This window comes from Pipistrellus kuhlii, unplaced genomic scaffold, assembly GCF_014108245.1.
Source record: "Pipistrellus kuhlii isolate mPipKuh1 unplaced genomic scaffold, mPipKuh1.p scaffold_m20_p_9, whole genome shotgun sequence".
NCBI classification, from domain to species: domain Eukaryota; kingdom Metazoa; phylum Chordata; class Mammalia; order Chiroptera; family Vespertilionidae; genus Pipistrellus; species Pipistrellus kuhlii.
Window position 1 is genome coordinate 45,470,936 of NW_023425595.1, and position 20,844 is coordinate 45,491,779.

Below are 20,844 nucleotides of genomic sequence, written 5' to 3' on the forward strand. Positions count from 1 at the left end.
CCCCATTGAGGTGGGTTTCCATCTTGTTTCAGTGAGTTATAAACCAAGTAGTTAAGGGAAACCAAAGTGATTTTCAAAGTAGCTGCCTCGGGAGCAGGAAACAGGCTGGATAGAGCTGGTGTCAATGGAAAGCTTCACTTAAGGATTTGTGCATGGAGCACCCAGATGGCTAATTTGACTGTAATTTTAACAACATGTTAATATCTGTGATGTCAAGGCCATGGCCACAGCCACAGCAAGACAGAGCAGTGATTTTATTATTTTTAATGCATTTTTATTTATTTCAGAGAGGAATGGAGAGAGAGAGAGAGAGAGATCAATGATAAGAGAAAATCATGGATTTGCTGCCTCCTGCATGCCCTCCCCTGGAGATTGTGCCTGCAACCCAGACATATGCCTTCACCCCAAATTGAACAATGACTTCCAGGTTCATAAGTTGAGGCTCAAACCCTGAGTATGTTCGAAGCACCAGAGCAGCAATTTTAGAGCAAGAGTGGTGATCTCAGGACAATAATTTTACTTATGGTCAGGGCACATACCCAGGTTTTGGGTTATATCCCTGGTTACAGTGAATGTTGGAGGCAACCTATTAATGTTTCTCTCTCTCTCTCTCTCTCTCTCTCTCTCTCTCTCTCTCTCTCTCTCTCTCTCTCTCATCTCTCTGCCTATGCTCTACCCTCCATTCTTTAAAAAATAATCTATGGAAAAATATCTTAAGGTGAGAATTAAAAGGATAATAATAAAATTATAGCAACAAATAAAGCACTTCCTATGTAACAGAACATGGTTAAAATATTTCCAAGTAAATACAATAAAATAATTTCCAAGTTATTGGACATTTTCTATAGTCACTAATTAATGAAATGATCCATTGTATTATATTTGTGAGATAAAAATAGAAGTACTGTTTTGTTTTGTTTTTTAATTCTCACCCGAGTACATTTTCCCATGGATTTTTTTTAGAGAGAGTTGGAGGCAGGAGGAGAGGCAGGGAGAAACATCAATGTGAGGGAAACACCTCTGTTGGTTGTCTCCTGCAGGGAACCCGAACAAGCCTTGGATCCAGCCTGCAACCAAGGCATGGGCCTTTCATCTGAATCAAACCAGAGACACTTCAGTCTGAAGTCCTACACTCTATCCACAGAGCCAGACCAGCTAGAGATAAAAGTAAAAGTTCCTGATGGCCAGAAATGTAGATATAAAGGATGCTGGTAAGGTTGCTTTGTTGTGAAATCGATGACTTAATAAGATTATGTTGAAGAGGCATATTAGGGAGATTAGCAAAAGTGTTAAATTAATCCTTTTCCCTTTAGAAAAGAGCAGCTCTTTGAAAACCTCTCAAATCCAATCACCTGGAAAAATGGGTGTGGTCTTCAGAGACTCAATATAAGGACTCAAACTCACTGTTTCCAGAACACAGGGAGTGTATGTGGATCTTACCTGGTCGGGGAGACTTCTGAGAGCTACTGCCACCAAGCTAAGAAGACTTGATCCCTGAGCTGAACTCTTTGTATTAATACTTCTCCAGCAAGCATTGGTGAGTTTTCATTCATCAGCAAACTGAGGTTGTTTCTATAATATCATTGGTTCCATCACTGCTTTGTTCGGTATTGTGTTTTGTAATTAATATGATGGCTAATTTTACTTCTATTTATATAATCACTAGAAGCCTGATGCACGAAGATTCGTGCTAGAATGAGCTTTCCTTTCCCTGGCTGCTGGCAATGCCTTTCCACTCTGGCCCAGGCCTTTTCCGCTCAGGCCCCAGAGCTGCCTCTTTATGTTCCAGCCCTGCCTTCCCACACTGCCCAAAGGCCCTGAGAGACCAGGGCATGGGGCAGAATGCCTGCATCGGCGCCATGGCGATGACACAAGCATCCCACCCTTGTCACTTGGTTGTCATCTTTGTTGGGTTAATTTGCATATCACTCCTGATTGGCTGGTGGCATAGCAGAGGTACAATCAATTTACATGTTTGTCTATTATTAGGTAAGTTTTTCCTAGGAATTAGAAAATGATGGCCAGATAACTTGTAATTTTTAAAAATACATATTTTATTGATTTTTTACAAAGAGAGGGATAGAGAGCCAGAAACATCCATGAGAGAGAATCATTGATCAGTTGCCTCTTGCACACCCCCTACTGGGGATGTGTTGGCAACCAAGGTACATGCCCTTGACCGGAATTGAACCTGGGACCTTTCAGTCCGCAGACCGACACTCTATCCACTGAGCCAAATCAGTTTCGGCAATAACTTGTAATTTTATACATGATTGTGTATTTAAAAAAATTTAAGAGTATTTAATTCTATATGTAATACACATTATAGACTATTGTAAACATGGTTAATGCCTCTGTGCATAAGAGAAATAGATGCTAATTTATAATATATAGCTAGATAAGCATTCAATGATTTGAAAAACTATTTTACATATATCAATATTTCACTTTGAAGTGAAATAAATGTTTCTTAGAAACATGAGTTTTCTGACTTCAATTTAAAATTCAGAACAGTCCAGTGGTCTATAAACACAACCTTTAACCCAGCTATAGCATCTTTAGCAGTCTTTCTGATAGAATTTTCCACAAAAAAAATATACACAAAATGTGTATTTTGTAGCATTTTAAGTAGTTGAATAAATAATTAAATGGGAAAATATTCAGAAATATGTAGTATTGTTTAAGAAATATAATTATTGATTCTATAATTATTGATTTAGTCTATGTATGTTTATCTTATATGTTTTTAACTAATGGATTTTATCAACATAATAAAACAAATTCTTGCTTCCACATGAACAGAAAAACTGCAGTACTGATCAGTCAAAATCACAATGAGTGACCTTATAGGCTAAATTTTAATTTATTGCTAATAAGAAATATTTTTTAATACTATCAATTCATTGAGTTAGAGAAGATACATCCAGAGCATTTACTCTGTGGATGATCCAACATGGTAAACTTAGAATGGAATAAGGAGACCTATTCTTATATTTCTTAAATTGAATGCCATATCACCTTATGATAGTTTTTAAAAAAATATATATTTTATTGATTTTTTACAGAGAAGAAGGGAGAAGGATAGAGAGCTAGAAACATTGATGAGAGAGAACATCGACCAGCTGCCTCTTGCACACTCCCCACTGGGGATGCGCCCACAACCAATGTACATGCCCTTGACCAGAATCGAACCTGGGACCTTTCAGTCCACAGGCCGATGCTCTATCCCTTGAGCCAAACCGGTCTTGGCTTATGATAGATTTTTGATGTGTTTACTTGATTAGGCAGAACTACAAGGATGGAAATGAGGGCAGCAAGGTATTTATTTATTTATTTATTTATTTATTTATTAACAAACGTACCTCTTGCCTATTTATGCAGTCAAGGCTAAACTATTTGGTGCTGTGACGAGATAGCAGGTATAACTATGTTAATTGTGAGCTAAAGAAATTCTCAAGCCCTGACTTCATTAGTGGAAGTTGGTTCTCAACCTGTGGGTCGCGATTTCTCAACCTATAAACTCCGCAGGTTGAGAACCACTAGCAGGGTTGCCTAAGACCGTCAAAAAACACAGATATTTACATGATTCATAACAGTAGAAAATTACAGTTATGAAGTAGCAATGAAAATAATTTTATGGTTAGGGGTCACCACAACATGAGGAACTGTATTAAAGGGTCGCAGCATTAAAAATGTTGAGAACCACTGGCTTAGACAATCCTTGAACAACACTCCAAACATCAGATGGGCCTGTATTGCTTCAGAAATGTCTCATTGTTAAGCAAATGATAAATGCTTTGTCCCATCACTATTGGGTTTCAGCCTGCTGGTGATTTCTCTTTTCCCTTATTCTACCACACATCTCACACTTGCTTACCTCGCCCCTATGATCGTGTGAGCCATTTCTTTGTAATAAATCTGTACATAGATCTCTTCATATGTGCTCCTATATTACTGGTTCTGCTTCTGTGGTTGAGTCTTGCTTGACAGCTCTGATATATTCTTCTCCAATGCTAAGATAGTCTTGACCATAAATCTTATGGTCCATTTGCAAAGAAATTCTTCTCTCAGAAAATGTTATGTCCTGGCCACTATGGAGCAGTTAACTGGGCATAATTCTTTCCAATAAAAGGTTGCTGAAGTGATTCCTAGATGTTCCTGGGTTTTGGACTCAGTCCCCAGTAGGGGATGTGCAGGAGGCAGGCAGCCAATAGATGTTTTTCTCTGTCTCCTTCTATGCCTTTCTCTCTAAAAATCTGAAAACATACTTTTTTTTTTTTTTAAAGAAAATGTTGGGATAGCTTCTCCCCAAAATTTGTTCCCTTTTAAAATTTCTTTTCATATGAAAACATAAAGATGTGACATATCAATAAAGATACAGTCAGTCCTTCCTCTTTATTTTCAGATTCTGTATTTGCAAATTTGCAGATTCACTAAATTATTTGTAATTCTGAAAGTTCTACTCATGGTGTTTTCCTAGCCACATTTGGACTTGCACTGAGAAGGAAAAATTTGATTCCTGCCAATTGAATGTTCCAAGCAGAGCTTGAATAAGAAGAAGCTCAAACAGTAAGTAAGTGTCTTTTCCATGGTATATTATGCTAGGTTTTTGGCATTTTGGTACCCCTTGTTGGTGACTTCACTGTTTAAAATAGCCCCCAGCCTTAATGCCAAAGCACTGGGCTATGCTTTATGGAGATAATGTATCTGTTAGGTAAGTTTCCTTAAGGAATGAACTATAGCACTGTAGGTTATGAATTCAATGTTAATAAATAAACAACAAAGAGGTAAGATGTCTTTAAATAGAAACTCAGATAAAACAAGGTTATTTACTAACAGATGGATGGGCATGCTATGACCAGAGGCTGAAAGGAGACTACTGTAACTCTGTATTTATGCCAGGAATAATGCTTCAGTACTTGCTAGTCGAGTATTTGTGCCACTTTATAGATTAGAACATGAAGGGAACTTACTATAAGTGTGTAATATCTGCCCTTTTAATCAGAAAGTAATTTGTTTTTAAAATGCAATGAAGATTCTATACTTACAGATAATAAAAGTAATAGATTACCCAATAGAAATATAATCAATTTTATGAAGAGCTTATTTATGGCAAAGAAAATTAAAAGCAAAGAAACAGAAAAAGATGCTAACTAATTACCAATGGGGAGAAAGCAGTTCTATTCACAATAATTAATTTTACACATTAGATTGACAAAATTTTTGTAAATTTGATGATTGACCCCAAGTATTGGATAATTTGTGATTTCTTTTAAGTGTTGGAAAGGGAAAGTAATTGGATTTTTAGGGAGTGTTCCCTGTGGGTTTACTCCAGGGACTATACGGTAGTGTAAATACATTAGATTACAGGGGTGAGGAACCTTTTTTCTGCCAAGGGCCATTTGGATATTTATAACATCATATGAGGACATGCACAATGAACTGAAATTATTAACAATTAGCCTGCTACATTTGGTCAAATATTTAACTTACCCCTAATGCCTTGGGAGGGCCAGACCAAATGACTTTGGGGGCCCTTATATGGACTTCAGACAGGATGTTCCCCACCTCTGGATTATAGGATTGCTTTAAAAAAAAAAAAAAAGTCCTGCCACTCACAAAAATCTCAAAAAATATTATTAAATGAATCTTAGGTAATTGTTGAGCCTCTGTCTATTATGATAGTATTTATGTTTTATTTATTTTATTTCTATTTCAGAGAGGAAGAGATACATAGAAACAGAGAGAGAATCACTGAATTGTTGCCTCCTGCCAGCCACACACTGGGGATCAAGCCTGTTATCTGACCATATGCCCCCACCTGGAATGGAACCAAGATCTCTTGCTTCATAGGTTGACACTAAACCACTGAGCCACACAAGGCAAGCAGCATTTATGTTTTAGATGCAACATTTAGATAATTGCTTTAGAAACAAAGCCTTGGTGTTGTAGAGAGTATGCAGGGAATGCAGAAGGACAGATATCCCCAACTGTAGGCCCAGCTCTGAGAGATTTCCCGTTAGACAAGACAACTTCATCTTCCCGCTACTGACTTCACTTGAGTGAAAAGAGAACAGAAGTCTTTGCCCTCTGATTTGGAAATCTTGTTTAAACTTCAAACGTGCAATGTCAAGGGTTCCACGCCCTCCATCTCTGGCAGAAATGTCCAGTGGCCCTGTAGCTGCCAGCTGGTGCCACACACATATCCAGGTAATGAAATTCTCCCACATGTGGACCATCAGTAACTTTAGCTTTTGTCCCCAGGAAATGGGTGAATTCATTCAAAGTTCAACCTTTTCATCAGAAGCTAATGATCAACTGAAATGGTGTTTGAGAGTATACCCAAAAGGGCAAGATGAAGAAAGCAAAGATTACGTGTCACTTTACCTGATACTGCTCAGTTGTCCAAAGAGTGAACTTTGGGCAAAATTCCAATTCTCTCTCCTGAATGACAAGGGAGAAGTAGCCAAAGAATTAAAGTGTCAGGGAGCATATAGGTTTGCAGGAGACAACAACTAGGAGTCCAAAAAATTCATCCCTAGAGATATTCTCTTGGATGAAGACAACAGTCTTCTCCCTGAGGACAAGCTGATCCTCTTCTGTGAGGTGAGTGTGGTGCAAGATTCCGTCACCATTTCTGGCCAGAATCCCAGGAAAATGGTGAAGGTTCCTGAATACCAGCTGACCGATGAGCTAGGAGGACTTCAGGAGAATTCCTGGTTCACAGACTGTTGCTTTTGTGTGGCTGGCCAGGAATTCCAGGCTCACAAAGCTATCTTAGCAGCTCGTTCTCCAGTGTTTAGGGCCATGTTTGGACATGCAATGCAGGAGAGCAAAACGAACCTGGTGGAAATCATTGACATGGGGCCTAGAGTGTTTAAGGAAATGATGTGCTTCATTTACACAGGGAAGGCTCCCAACCTGAACACAATGGCTGATGGTTTGCTGGCAGCTGCTGACAAGTATGCCCTGGAGCGTTTGAAGATCATGTGTGAGGAAGCCCTCAGCAGTCAGCTGTCTGTGAAGAATGCTGCAGAAATGCTCACCTTGGCTGACTTCCACAACGCAGATCAATTGAAAACTCAGGCAGTGGATTTCATCAACTCTCATGCTGAGCATGTCTTGAAGACCTCGGGGTGGCAAGTACTGGTGGTGTCCCATCCCCACTTGGTGGCTGAGGTGAACCCCTCAGGACCCCACATGCAAGCGCCTGAAGCAGTCCTGAGATCTTGCCTGTTGTGAGACTCCCTTGACTTTTCAGAAGCAGAAGCCATAGTTGCTGCCATTTAGCACCGGATAGAAGCTAAAACTATAGTTTTTAGTCTGCTGTGTGGAGGAATTTTAGTTTTATTATTTTCTTTAAAGGAATCACATTTAAAAATATATATATTTTATTGAAGTTTACAGAGAGGAAGGGAGAGGGATAGAGACTTAGAAACGCTGATGAGAGAGAAACATCGATTAGCTGCCTCCTGCACACTCCCTACAACCAAGGTACATGCCCTTGACTAGAGTTAAACCTGTGACCCTTGAGTCTGCAGGTCGATGCTCTAGAAAACTGAGCCAAACTGGTTAGGGAAGAATCAAAATTTTTTAATGTATCTTTATTGAATTCAGAGAGGAAAAGAGAGAGAAAGAGAGAGAGAGAGAGAGAGAGAGAGAGAGAGAGAGAGAGAGAGAGACCAGATAGATGCACCGCAAAGGATGGAAAGTGCAACGTAGGGATGCCCCTTTGAGTGGAATCAAACTCCTGATCCTTCATGTCTGAGCTAAAGCTCTAACCGGTGACACAACAGCCAAAGTGAGAAAAATCTTATATTGGACCATTTGAATTTTTAAAATGTTCAAATGTGTGTCTTTAGGGATTTACTTGTTCTACAGATGTTGTGGTCTTCTCTTTATTAGATGTGACAACCAAAACTGCTCTTGCTGTTGTGACTTCATAATAAAGTGAGATCTTGAAAGACCAACTTTTGCCTCATGACTTTATTTGCAACGTGTCCTCGTGATTTCTTTTTCTTTTTGCAGTGACTCTCACTTTGCAGCCAGTGGGAGCTAATAGTCTTCTCTTCCTACCTGGAGTTTGATAAGCCTCTGTGTGGCATGTGCTCCTCACGGTGCACATGTGTCTCTCCTGGATCTGAGTGTTTTCATGACCAGGGTGCTCAGACTTTTACCTCTGGAAGATGGAAGTGGGAGACACTTGGAATTGGGCTTCTGGAGGCTATAGTGATGATTGAAAAGAGTAGAATATGAATGTCCAGAAGGGACTCTTTCTTCTGGACTTTGCTAAAACCCCCATCCAGGGCAATGTCTTCATCACCTCCCCACTTTTACTGTAGTATGTGCCCAAACCTATTGGCTGGGTTGGGGTATTCCTGGATTATGAAGGTGGAAGTGTGACCTTTATAAATGTAGCTCAAAGTTCATTTAAATGTATTGTAGAATCTCCTTTTGCTTTTTCGCTTCCCATCTTAAGCCTATCTTTGCTTTAGTCACTGCTGACTAGAAATTGATTAGGAATCTTTCTATATGCTGGGCAACTCTAATATCTAAGGAAGGCCTTTTCCTGCCCTAACCAGTTTGGCTCGTTGGATAGAGTGTCAGCCTACAGACTCAAGGATCTCAGGTTCGATTCTGGTCAAGGGCATATACCTTGGTTACAGGTACATTCCCAGGAGGGAGTGTGCAAGAGGCAGCTGATTGATGTTTCTAACTCCCTCTCCCTTCTTCTCTGTAAAAATCAATAAAATATATTTTCCTGGTAAATTATCAATTAGGACAAATATGCTATTCTTTTTTGTTTTTAGTTTTCCTTAATGTCGTAAAAATTCATTTACTGTATTGTCAAATATGATGAGAATATCTAAAACATAAGTATCTGTGTTTTACTTAGTTTGGGAAAATCATCACCCATGATACATGGCATAGAATATGTTCTCAGGATTTTGCTCTATATCTAAACTTTCATCAGGAAGTATGATAATACATGTCAGGGGTTTCTGAAAAAGATAAAATTAAATGCAAGAGGTTGCTTATTTCACATAGCATAATATTCTTCAGGTCTGTTCATGCTGCCCCAAAGTTTAAGAGATCCCCTTTTATAACTACATAGTATCCCATTGTGTAAATGTCCCACAGCTTTTCTATCCATTTGCCTACTGATGGGCATTTGGGCTGTTTCTTAATCTTAGTTATTGGGCAATGGAAACTAAGGAGAAATAGATAAATGGAACTATAGCAAAATAAAAAGCTTCTGCACAGCAAAGGAAATCACCATCAAAATAATCAGGAAACCCACTAAATGGGCAAACATATTGTCAATGTGATCTGATATGGAGTTAATATCCAAATTATATAAGGTACTCATACAATTCAACAAAAGGAAGAGAAACAATTCCAATAAAAATGGGCAGAAGGCCCGGTTAGACATTTCTCCAGTAGAATGACCAAGTTGTGGTACAATCATAGAGTGGAATACTTTGAGACAAAATAATAAAAACAAGTGCTACACACAGGGAAGTTCATAAATCTCACCAAAACACTTTTCTTTATGTTTTTTAATTTCAAATATATTTTTATTCACTTTAGAGAGGAAGGAAGAAGGATAGAAAGATAGAAGCATCAAGATGAGAGGGAATCATTGATTGACTGCCTCCTTTAGGACCCTGACCAGGGATCGAGCCTGCAGCCCAGGCATGTGCTCTTGACTGGAATTGAACTTGGAACCCTTCAGTCCACAGGCTGACACTCTATCCACTGAGCCAAACAAGCTAGGGCCATATTTGACTTCTTCATAGTCAGAATAGGTGTAAATCAGGGTGCCATTTTCTCAAGAAATTGTTATTTTCTGTGGGATCTCTCCAAACTCATTGTTATATGTTTATTTCACTGCTGAAATTCCAAATAAAAGATTGGATCAAAAAACTATGGTACATCTACACAATGGAATACTATGCTGCCATAAAAAAGAAGGAATTCTCATCATTTGCAGTAACCTGGATGGAATTGGAGGACATCATGCTGAGTGAAATAAGCCAGTCAATGAAAGAGAAACACCACATGAACTCACTCATTTATGGATAATAAAGAACATTATAAACTGATAAACCAAAAGATAGATATAGAGACAGTAAAGCAACAAGCAGACTGTCAAATTATAGCGGGGAGGGTAGGGAGATCTGGGGGAGATAATAGATCAACCGAAGGACTTGTATACATGCATATAAGTACAACCAATAGACACAAAACTCTGGGGTGGGAGGGTATGTATGGTAGGGGGGGCAATGTTAAAATATGTACACAGATAATAATTTAATAGAAAAATGTAAAAAATTTTTTTTATTGATTTCTCAAAGAAAAAAAAAAAGAATAAAAGGTTAATGTGAAAAGATCAGCCCACTCAATTCTAACTCAAACTGACTTTCCCCCCCCCCCCGCCCCAATAGCTGCCTTCAACCTTAAATAAGAGGGCAAAATATAGAATATTATTTAAGATGTCACTAAAGCTCATGGCTCTTTTTTTTTTAATCAATCTTTATTGTTCATATTATTACAAAGGTTCCTCATTTCTTCCCCCCTCCATCAGGTTCCCACCCCACCTTCCACCCCCTCCCCACCCCCCATTGTCCTCATCCATAGGTGCACAGTTTATGTTCAGTCTCTTCCTCCCTCCCTTTCCCTGAGAACAGTCAGTCCACTCCCCTCCCATATCACCAACTCTACTACAATGAACCGCTATTATTGTTCATCAGGTTTTTCAATCTCCTTTTGTTGTTGTTGTTGTTGTTGTTTTTAATCAATAAACTTTTACACTTCTAAGAATAAATTTTAAAATCTAATAATTTTAAACCTTGTTTTTTTTCTGCCCTGGGAATTGAGAGTAAACTTGTTTACATGTAAGCTTGCCCTTAGGCTATCAAAAGGTGTAGCCATTCAAGTGTAAATGGACACATTGTTTAAACATAGCTGCTGGTTGGAATTGGATTACCTGTTCTGGGTGGGAAGGGCTTGTCATTCCCTTTCTCCATTAAAATTAAGGTGTTAGCTTTAAAACCTCTTTGGGCAAGAGACCTTAAATTTTCAGAATTTTAAATTTTTCAGATAGTAAATCAGTTACTTAGCATTTTCTCAAATCAATAATACCTCCACATGCCCAAAGATACACTTCACACAAAAGACATTTCCAAATAGATCAACCAACCTCATCCAGGCCCCACATAAGGCACTCACAGATCAACACCCCAGCACTATACTAACTCAACACATCCAGATCTAAGCCTTCCTCATTTGATTCAGCAGACCCTCAAGTTCCCCCAAGACTTTCCAGCCATGTCTGAGAGGCAGCCTTGAGGCGGAGGCCGGCGAGGGGCGAGCTGTTCCGGACCTGGCTGCTCCGGGCCTGGCCTCTGTTGCTCTGGTCCGTTCCACAACCAGCTGCTCGGGGCCCAGCTGCTCCGGGCCTGGCCGCTCCCAGCCTGGCAGCTGCTGCTCCGGGCCTAGCTGCACCTGACCCGGCTGCTCCAAGCATGGTTGCTGCTGCTCCGTGCCTGGCTGCTCCCGACCTGGCTGCTCTGGGCCCAGCTTCTCCGGGCCCAGCCACTCCTGGCCTGGGTGTTCCTGGACTGGCCACCCTGGGCTTGGCAGCCTCCGCCACTGCCCCAGGTCTGGCTGCTTCAGGCCTGGCTGTTGCTGTTCTGGTTCTGACTGCTGCTGCTCTGGGGCCTGGCTGTTAGCTCATGGCTTTTTTCAGGAGGAACTTCTCAAGAGAATGGGCTCCTATGGAATATAACTCAAGGAATGCAAAGCAACTTGAAGCCAGAAGCTACCAAAGCCAAGTCATTTGGGGTAGGAATGAACATGTTCTCTTTATTTTTACTTTAATATCAATATATTTATGCAGCTTGAGAAATCCTGGCATATAGTTTAGATAAATTGAAGTTAAAGTATAAGGGTTAAAGGATAATAATTTCTGCCCAGGAAAAATGTAGATGTTTTAAGAGATATATCAGCAGTCACAAATATAGTGGCCAAATATATATACGGTTTAAAAAAATGCATACAATTAACTCTCTACACACATATGAAAACTAGAGGACAGAATGCTAATACAGTTAACTCTTGAACTGGGGGTAAGGGGAGGCCAATTCTAGGGTCCTACCTGATTGCAATAAAATATCCATGTATAACTTTTGACTTTCTCATAATTTTCTTATTCCTTCTTATCTGTGAGGCATTATTTGAAAATTCCCATGGAAACCAAATCCCAGGGATGTTCAAGTCCTATATTTACATAAAATTGTGTAAAAAATACATTCAGTTGACCTTCTGCATTAATGAATTTGCAACATCAGGTCAAATATATCATCTTTGGTCTGCCCAGGCATGGATCTTTGAAGGAAACCCACACCTATAGATGTTGTTCAAGGGTCAATCTACTGTGTGTATGCAAGGCTTGAGAGGTATTCCCAGTTTAACTTCAAAGGTTTGATAAATCTTTTTAGAAATGGAATATAAGACAATACCATACTAGGTTTGACTGTGACACAAAGGAAAGAAAGAAAGTAGTACCAATAATATGGTGTATACTTAAATATTTTTAAATATATAATAAAAGAAAGCAAAGGAGCCATAGAAAAAGGAGGTAATGGAGAAAAATAATTGATGGAGTAAGAACTGTGAAGAAGCATCCCAAGGAATCTTTATTTATTTATTTTTTTAAAATTATTGATTTCAGAGAGAAAGGGAGAAAAATACCAGCGATGAGAGAAAATCATTATTCAGTTGCCTACCTTCATCTGCCCTCTACTGCAGATCAAGCCCTAAACCTGGCATGTGCCATGACCTGTAATTGAGTTGTGACCTCCTGCTTCATAGAAGGACATGCAACCACTGAGCCATATCAGTTTGGCTAGCCTTGCACCCATGAGAGAGTTTGATTTAATAGAAAAAGAGATCAGGTACATAGGGTCAGGTTGAACAGAAGAGCAAATACTCATGCCATTTGAGGTATGAGGCAAAACGTTTCTTGAATACTTTCCTGATAAGTCTAAGGAAATAATGAGAGTTAGACATTCTGTTTAGTATGAGAGCATGCAATCCCTTTCATCTGCTATCTGTGGAGGAGTATGTGGCCCTTAGGAAGGTGATGATCAAAGCTGAATATCAGAAGATTCATCAGTTTCTCTATGAGGAAGAGCATCTCTATCTGGACATGATAGAGAATCAAAGGAGACCTACCAACTGGAGGAAAGCAAGATCAGAGGGACCCGACAAATAGAAAGCCTGAGATAAATGTTCAGAGAGCAGATGGGCATGTGCCGCAAGCCAGATGTGGAGCTGATCCAGGTGAGAGGTGAGGGTCCATCAACACAGACAAGAATCCTTTTCTGGACAATGTGGCTATGTTGCCTGCATGTACAACTACTCTGAGCTAAGTGATTATGCTCCTGGACTCCCGTCATCATGTCTGTCCAGTCAGTCACTATTTTCTTGTATCCTGGTAACCTTTGGGAGCTTTTTGTCTAAATAGGTGACATAGGATAAAGTGATTTCAGTGTAATCTGAAGCACCACTCTACAGAGAAATTGTCCAAATTCAATCAATTTCTGAGTAGGGAAACATTAAGTTTGCTGTGGTGATTTTGTATTTACACTAGTGGCCCAGAGCACAAAATTCATGCACATTACAAGGGAATTAATTAGAGGAAATATTTTAACGTTGCTATTTGCCCTTTCTCTATAAGAGAAATGTAAGAGATTAAAGAAAATTAGTAAAACTTATATGGAAATCTTCCTTGTGTCTGGGGCATGCTGCAGGACCCAGAGTCAAGTCACTGCCCACCCATATGTGGCACAAAATTGTGTGAGACCCAGGCCCAGCTAGCCCCACCCCTGTCAAGCCTCACTGGATCAGAAGGTGCAGCCTCAGGTCCCCTGGCCCAGTGCTGGGCAGGGAGGGGGCAAGGCCTCAGGTTCCCCATCAAGCCCCGCTGGGTTGGGTGGGGGGACACAGCCTCAGGACTCCTGCCCAGGCCCAGCAACACTCAGTCTCAGGTCCCTGCTAATTACTCATTGAGGCTCGTTATGGGAACTCAGCCTCCTCTATGGGTGCTGCCATCTTTGTGATGGTGTGATGATCAATTTACAGATTCCCTTTTTATTAGATAGGACTAGAGGTGTGATACTTGAAATTCATACAAGAGTAGGCCTTCCTTCCTCTACCTGCTGGCACCAGCTTCCCTCTGGCACCTGGGACCCGAGCTTCCCTCGCAGCCCTGGCTTAGGAGGAGGGAAGGATATCCAATGTAATTAGCATATTACGTTTTTATTATTTATTTATTTTTTATTTTTAAATATATTTTATTGATTTCCCACAGAGAGGAAGGGAGAGGGATAAAGAGCTAGAAACATCAATGAGAGAGAAACATTGACCAGCTGCCTCCTACACCCCCCCCACCGGGGATGTGCCCGCAACCAATGTACATGCCCCTGACCGGAATCGAACCTGGGACCTTTCAGTCCGCAGACCGACGCTCTATCCACAGAGCCAAACCGGTTTCAGCATATTATGTTTTTATTATTATAGATTCTCTTAATCCACAGTTACTCTGTTATTACTATAAAAGCAACTTGCTAAAGACATTGACGTTTTGACCCTTGCCTAGACATGATTTCTAGAGTTTGGCAATCAATTCTAAAGCTCTCTGTATTTTTCAGTAGATGCCCTGTTTTGCTTGAATTGTAATAAATGATCAGATCTCTCCTTGGGAATAACACTTGGAAATGAGTGACATTGGAAACCTAGACCTGGTTGTATCATTTCACTTCTCTGCCTGACCTCCTTCCATCCTCAGAACACCTTGAGGAAGCTCTGCATATTTTAGTTTAAGTGCTATTATTAAGGGGGCCTCTGATTGGTCCTTAAAAAGGAAATAGGAAAAGGTAAAATATTAAAACACACCATATATATATATATATATATATATATATATATATATATATATATATATTATGTATGGAAGCAATTTTCATCTTTACCTTCTTTTTCTGTTTGTTTTGCAAGACCTGGGAACTGTATTGGAAAGGTGAGTTTATACTAATTCTTTCTGAGAAATTCAGTGTCTTCTGGGTGAGTGAGCTGTGTATGTTTTGAGCTAGTAATCTTTTCCTCTGTATCTATTTCCCATTTTATTTTTCAAAAATAGCCCTAAAGCCTTCTGGTCTCAAAAGTTTCCTTTTCATATGGCTGAATTCAAACATACTTAAAAAAATCTGATCTCTGGGTTTCCTTCCACAGCTCCTCTCCTCCACACTCTCTCTAATTATCACAATAGCCATTACTGAAGTGATGGTTATAAAATATCTCAGAAAAGGTGACAAAGTCAGGAAAGAGGAAGCTTTCCTATGAACAGATGAGAATTGCTTTTGTCCCTAGGACTAGCAACGACTCAGCCAGGTCCATCACTGCATGTCCCCTTGTAAGCAGACCTTAAGGGGAATGACATCCTGGTGTCCCCTAAGAAGTTATACTTTCAGGAACAGGGCTGCCAGGTGAGAGTTAGGTTTCCTTGCTTGGCAAAAAAGGAGAGCAGACCTATTTGGCTCTGTGGACCCTTAGCTTTCACACACTGAATGTCTCATTGGTGATGAATTGCAGAATCAAGTCCCAAAGGGTCTGCCTGCATGTTCTGCTCCCTTAAGATATACAGGAGTTTGCATTCTCTGAGGTGGAGTAGATGGAGAAATGACTCTCAATCATTTTAGGAATGCAATAATATCTCAGAAGAACGGGGAAGTTGACATTTGATGTAACTTACATTTAGAAAAGAAGGTAGCATTTCTTATATCCTGAAGATGGTAGACTACAATATATAACTCATTAGCTCAGAATAAGAGGATCCTAATGAAACATTTTGGATGAAAAGCTCCCTCTTACGTATTTTAGCTTCTTCCTTCTTCTCTTCTCCTCTGAAGCCCTTTTGCTTTGAAGCTTCATGAAAAGTTATGTTTTGGACATTTATTTGATGAATTTCCTTGTCTCTGGAAGCTATTTTTTAATGTCCTGTTAGGCAGGAGGCAATACCTAGCACATTTTAATTTAAGGGAAGATAATTGTATGTTCATAACCACATTAAATGTATAAATGTAATTTTAACAACTTGTTAACAATATCTGTGATGTCAAGGCCATGACCATAGCCATAGCCAAGGCAGGACAGAGCAGCCATTTTATTTTTGAAATGATTTTTATTTATTTCAGAGAGGAATGGAGAGAGAGAGAGAGAGAGAAAGAGATAGAGAGAGAGAGAGAGAGAGAGAGAGAGAGAGAGAGAGAGAGAATGTCAGGCCTGCAACCCAGGCATATTTCCTTACCCTGAATCAAACCAGGACTTCCTGGTTCGTAAGTCCTGGCTCAATACTGAACTATGTGTTCTCCAAATGTCAGAACAGCAAACACAACCCTGGCTGTGTTGGTGCAGTGGTTACAGCATCAGCCCAGGGTGTGATTCCCAGTAAAGGTCAAGCGCATTGCTTGAAGGTTTGATCCTCTGCCCTGCTCTAGGCATGTAAGGGAAGCAACCAATCTACACATATCTTTCAGGTCTATGTTTTTCTCTTGCTGTCTATCTCTTTCTTTCTTAGTCTCTCTCTGCCTACACCTTACCCTCACTCTTTAAAAAAAATCTATGGAAAAAAATAGTCTAAGGTGAGAATTAAAATAATAATAATAAAATTGTAGCAACAAACAAAGAACTTCCTACATAACAGAACATAGTTAAAATATTTTGAAGTGCACACAGTAAAATATTTCCACATTTTTGGACATTTACTATAGCCACTAATTAATGAAATAATCAATTTTATCTGTAAGATAAAAATAGAAATCCTCTTTTTTCTTTTTCTTTTTTTAAATCCTCACCCAAGGACATGTTTTCAAAAGTTGAAGGTAATGTAGGCACATCAATGTGAGAGAGACACATACTTCGGTTGTCTCCCTCTGGGGCCCTGAACAAGGCCCAGGATCCAGCCTGCAACCAAGGAAAATTTCAGTCTCATGGCAACATTGTCAGCAAAGGATTCCTGTCTCTAAGGATGGACTCGCCCTTCTCATCTGGAACAGCTCCATGTCAAGCTTGTGACTGACACCTGTCCATCTGCTCTCCAACCTTTTCTCTCAGGCTTTTTGTCTGTCAGATCATTCAGATTTTGCTTCCCCGCAGTTGTTGGAAGATCTCCTTGGCTTCTCTCTCCATCATGTGCAGGTGGAGGTGCTCCTCCTAATGGCAAAATAGATGCATCTTCTGGCATTCATCTCTGATCAAAAGCTTCCTAAGGGCCCCGTACTCCTGCTCAGATAGAGGGTCAAAGGGATAGTTTAAGCAGAATTTCAAAAGTCACTTGACAAACTCTCTGCCTCAGAACTCAAAGTGTCTTGAGTACTTGCTAGTCTGTCTGCCCATCCTGACCATAGTGTTCCTGGTTTTTGTTGTTGTTGTTTGTTTTGTTTTGTTTCCTATTAAATCAAGCCCTCTTTTATTGAGAACAAATCCATCAAAGCCACATACACTAGAAAGAGATGAAGTTCCTGCCCTCTTACTCAATGTATAGGATTGTAAAGGAATCTAAGGGTTTTTGGCAAGCAAATGATCCCAAAATTAATTCTGGGATAATTATTTCAGACATTCCTCAACATGTTGAATGTCATCTATGGAAGCATATAGAATAAGAAATTTAACTTTTCAGCAAAAATCAAATAATTCTGAGAGAGGCTGCACTCCTGTAGTGCTGTTACATGGTGCTGTCCCTTACAGGGACTAACTAGTCCAACAATCACTTGCACTACTGTTTCTTGGATTTGTGATTATGTCACAAATTGTAAATTCTATAACACTGCAATCTCATTACTACCTAAACAATAAGTATAATAACTAGCCTGGCTGGTCTGACTCATTGGTTGAGCTTGGACCCAGGAACCAAGAGGTCAAAGTTTGATTCCAGGTCAGGGCACATGGCTAGCATTAAGTTTTGATCCCCGGTAGAGGGATTATAAGAAACAGCTGATAGATGATTATCTCCCATCATTGATGTGTGTTTGTGTGTCTTTCTTCCTTTTTATGAAATCAATAAGAAAACATTTACAAAAATAAATATACTAAGTCATCACAGGATATCAAATAAGAAAGGACTCTCAGGTTCAGTCATCTGCTCTTTGTTTTCTTCTTCAGTTGTACAAAGATTCATCTTCCTTATTTGAACTGTTGTGATTTTTTATTTTTTATTTCTCTGCATGCATTCATCTTTTCTACTGACATATGATCTCCAGATACTTGGAGATTGGTCTTACCATTGAAGACTGGTTTTGGAGAAGTAGGATTAAGAAGTTACTATGGTACCTACAAAACTTAGTTATATTGGTTTAGTTACTATATTTATTGATTTATTATTTATTTTTATAAATTTATTTTTACTGATTTCAGAGAGAGAAAGGAAAAGGGTGAAAGAGATAGAAACATCAATAATGAGAGAGAATCATGGATAGGCTGGGTCTTACAAGCCCCCTACTGAGGACTGAGCCAGCATCTCAGGTCTGTGGCCTCTCCAGGATTCTAACTGTGACCATGGGCAGCCTGCCTACAGAATTATTTGATTTTTTTTTTACTGAAAAATGAAACTTCTTGCTGTATATGCTTACATAGAGGACTTGCAACATGTTGAGGAATGTCTGACATAAATTTTTCCAGAATGAATTTTGGAATCATTGTTGGTCAATGACCCTTACCTTAATTTACAATCCTATTCATTGAGTAAGAGGGCAGGTACTTCACCTCTTTTTAGAAAATGTGGGCTTTGGTGGATTTATCATTCATTTTCCAATAAATTTTAAAAGGTGAATTTTATTTAGATTTTCACGTTTCAACTTTCCAGGAAAGTTAAATTATTTTCATTTTATCTATTTATAAAAATCATACCTAAATTCCCAAACATTTTATAATTTAGGGAAACAACTTACATGGCGGGGGAATCAGTGATTTGTTAAACTGTAATAGGTGCCAACAAAATACAGGTAACATGGCATCTCTGTTAAACATAATTTTCTATAGCATCTATAAGATGATGACTATAGCTAATAATATTGTATTTGAAAGTTTCATGCCTCTTACTGCAAAGTACATTTACATTCTGTTAGGATGAAAGCCCACAAGTGTTTTCTGTGTGTTGTAAACCTAATCAGCCATCCTACTACCGGTACTATCTGTAATCTATTCAGGTTCAGGCTGGTTACTCCTTTTGAAAATATTATCCAATGTCAGCAAGTGGGTGTGGCCTTACCTGGGTGAATGTCATAAAAGGCCCATCTGTGCAGAGGCCACTTCACTCCTTCTCCAGGGTAGACTGACTGAAGTTGGAGCTCCATTTTTAACACAAAGATTTCCTATTGGCCCTGAAAGCGATAGAACTTCCAGAGGTGGGATCATTCTTAGGACACACTGGTGAGTATGGAATTTAGAGTAAATTTTTTTTTGAGAAAATATCTTTATGCTTTCTTTCTCTTATTACAAATATTTTCAATTTACCTGTTGGGGTGCTTGCATCTTCTTTAAGTAGAAAAGTAGATTTCCTTATTAATTGAAATGAAATCAATATCTGTGATAAGAGCAATTGTAATATATGGATATTTATTGTAGTAAACTATCCAAATATTTTTTATTTTAGTACCACATTGCTACTAGATTTTTTTAGTTCTAAAAAAGATTTCTCTAGTTTTTATGCAATTATGAAAATCATAAACACCTAAAATATTCAACATAATATATGCATGTTAGTGTCTTAAAATACCTTAACCTTAAAAGTGTTCAATTAGTTAGGAAACCTTGAAAAGGTCCTATAGGCTATTTTCTGTTTTTTAGGGCTTATGTGTCCAGTTTCTGATTTTTTTTTCTCTAATAGGCATATTTTCATTTTTAAGTACATTTTTATTGATTTCAGAGAAGAAGAGAGAGGGAGAGAGAAATAGAAGATCAATGATGAGAGAGAAACATTGGTTAGCTGCCTCCTGTATGCCTCCATTGGGAATCAAACCCCCAACCCAGGCATATGCCCTGACCTCCTTGATCAGAGGTTAATGCTCATCCACTGAGCCAGGCAGGCCTGGCTAATTACTGTTTCAAAGGGAAAGGGGAAAATAATCCCAGTGGGGAAACCAACCAATCAACCAAATAACCAGCAAGCAAAACCTAAACCAAGTCTCTTGGGCCCTTTTGGTCCTGAATCTTATTCCTGTTGGCTTCCTGAGCAGGACAATTTAAACAGACGTCCCAGAGATGAGTTCTAGATCAGAGGGAAAGACTAAATGGGCACTGAAGGGAAGGTCCTATATTAAAATATAGTATCATTCAAAATAAAATCAGCTGTAGGAGCAGTAATGGGAGTAGAATGTGGAAATATTTGCCAAGTGGATGTTGTTTAAAATCTATGGCAAGGGTGAGAGAAGTAAATATTCCTAGAAATTAATCTAATCAATGAAGTGATTGTCTTCCTCAGTATAACAACCTAATTAGGGTAGAGCTTCAGGGACCCCCATATCAATGTGTTTCAACATCCAGATTATTTCTGTTTGGAGGCCTTTCAAATTGGCTGGAAAACTCAAAAGTTTACAGCTGGTTTTGGCTACAAGAGCCCAAAGAACACAGAACTGACCCAATTGGGTAGGTGTTCCTATGAGGTCAATTATACAATCTTAAGGTTGAGCACACACTTATAATTAAATGAATTCTTCCTTCCTTCCTTAATATTCATAAGTAAATACATATATAGTAATTTAATCTGTTGGTAGGCTTAAAATT

At 39.1% G+C, this 20,844-nt stretch overlaps 1 protein-coding gene across 1 annotated transcript; it reads left to right on the forward strand.

Annotated features, from left to right (window-relative positions):
• Positions 1-6,126: 6,126 nt before the first annotated feature.
• LOC118713747 (speckle-type POZ protein-like) lies at positions 6,127-13,140 on the forward strand. Its single transcript, XM_036428645.1, is given in 2 exon segments — positions 6,127-7,179; positions 13,090-13,140. Coding segments are annotated over 2 exon segments (1,104 nt in total).
• Positions 13,141-20,844: the final 7,704 nt, after the last annotated feature.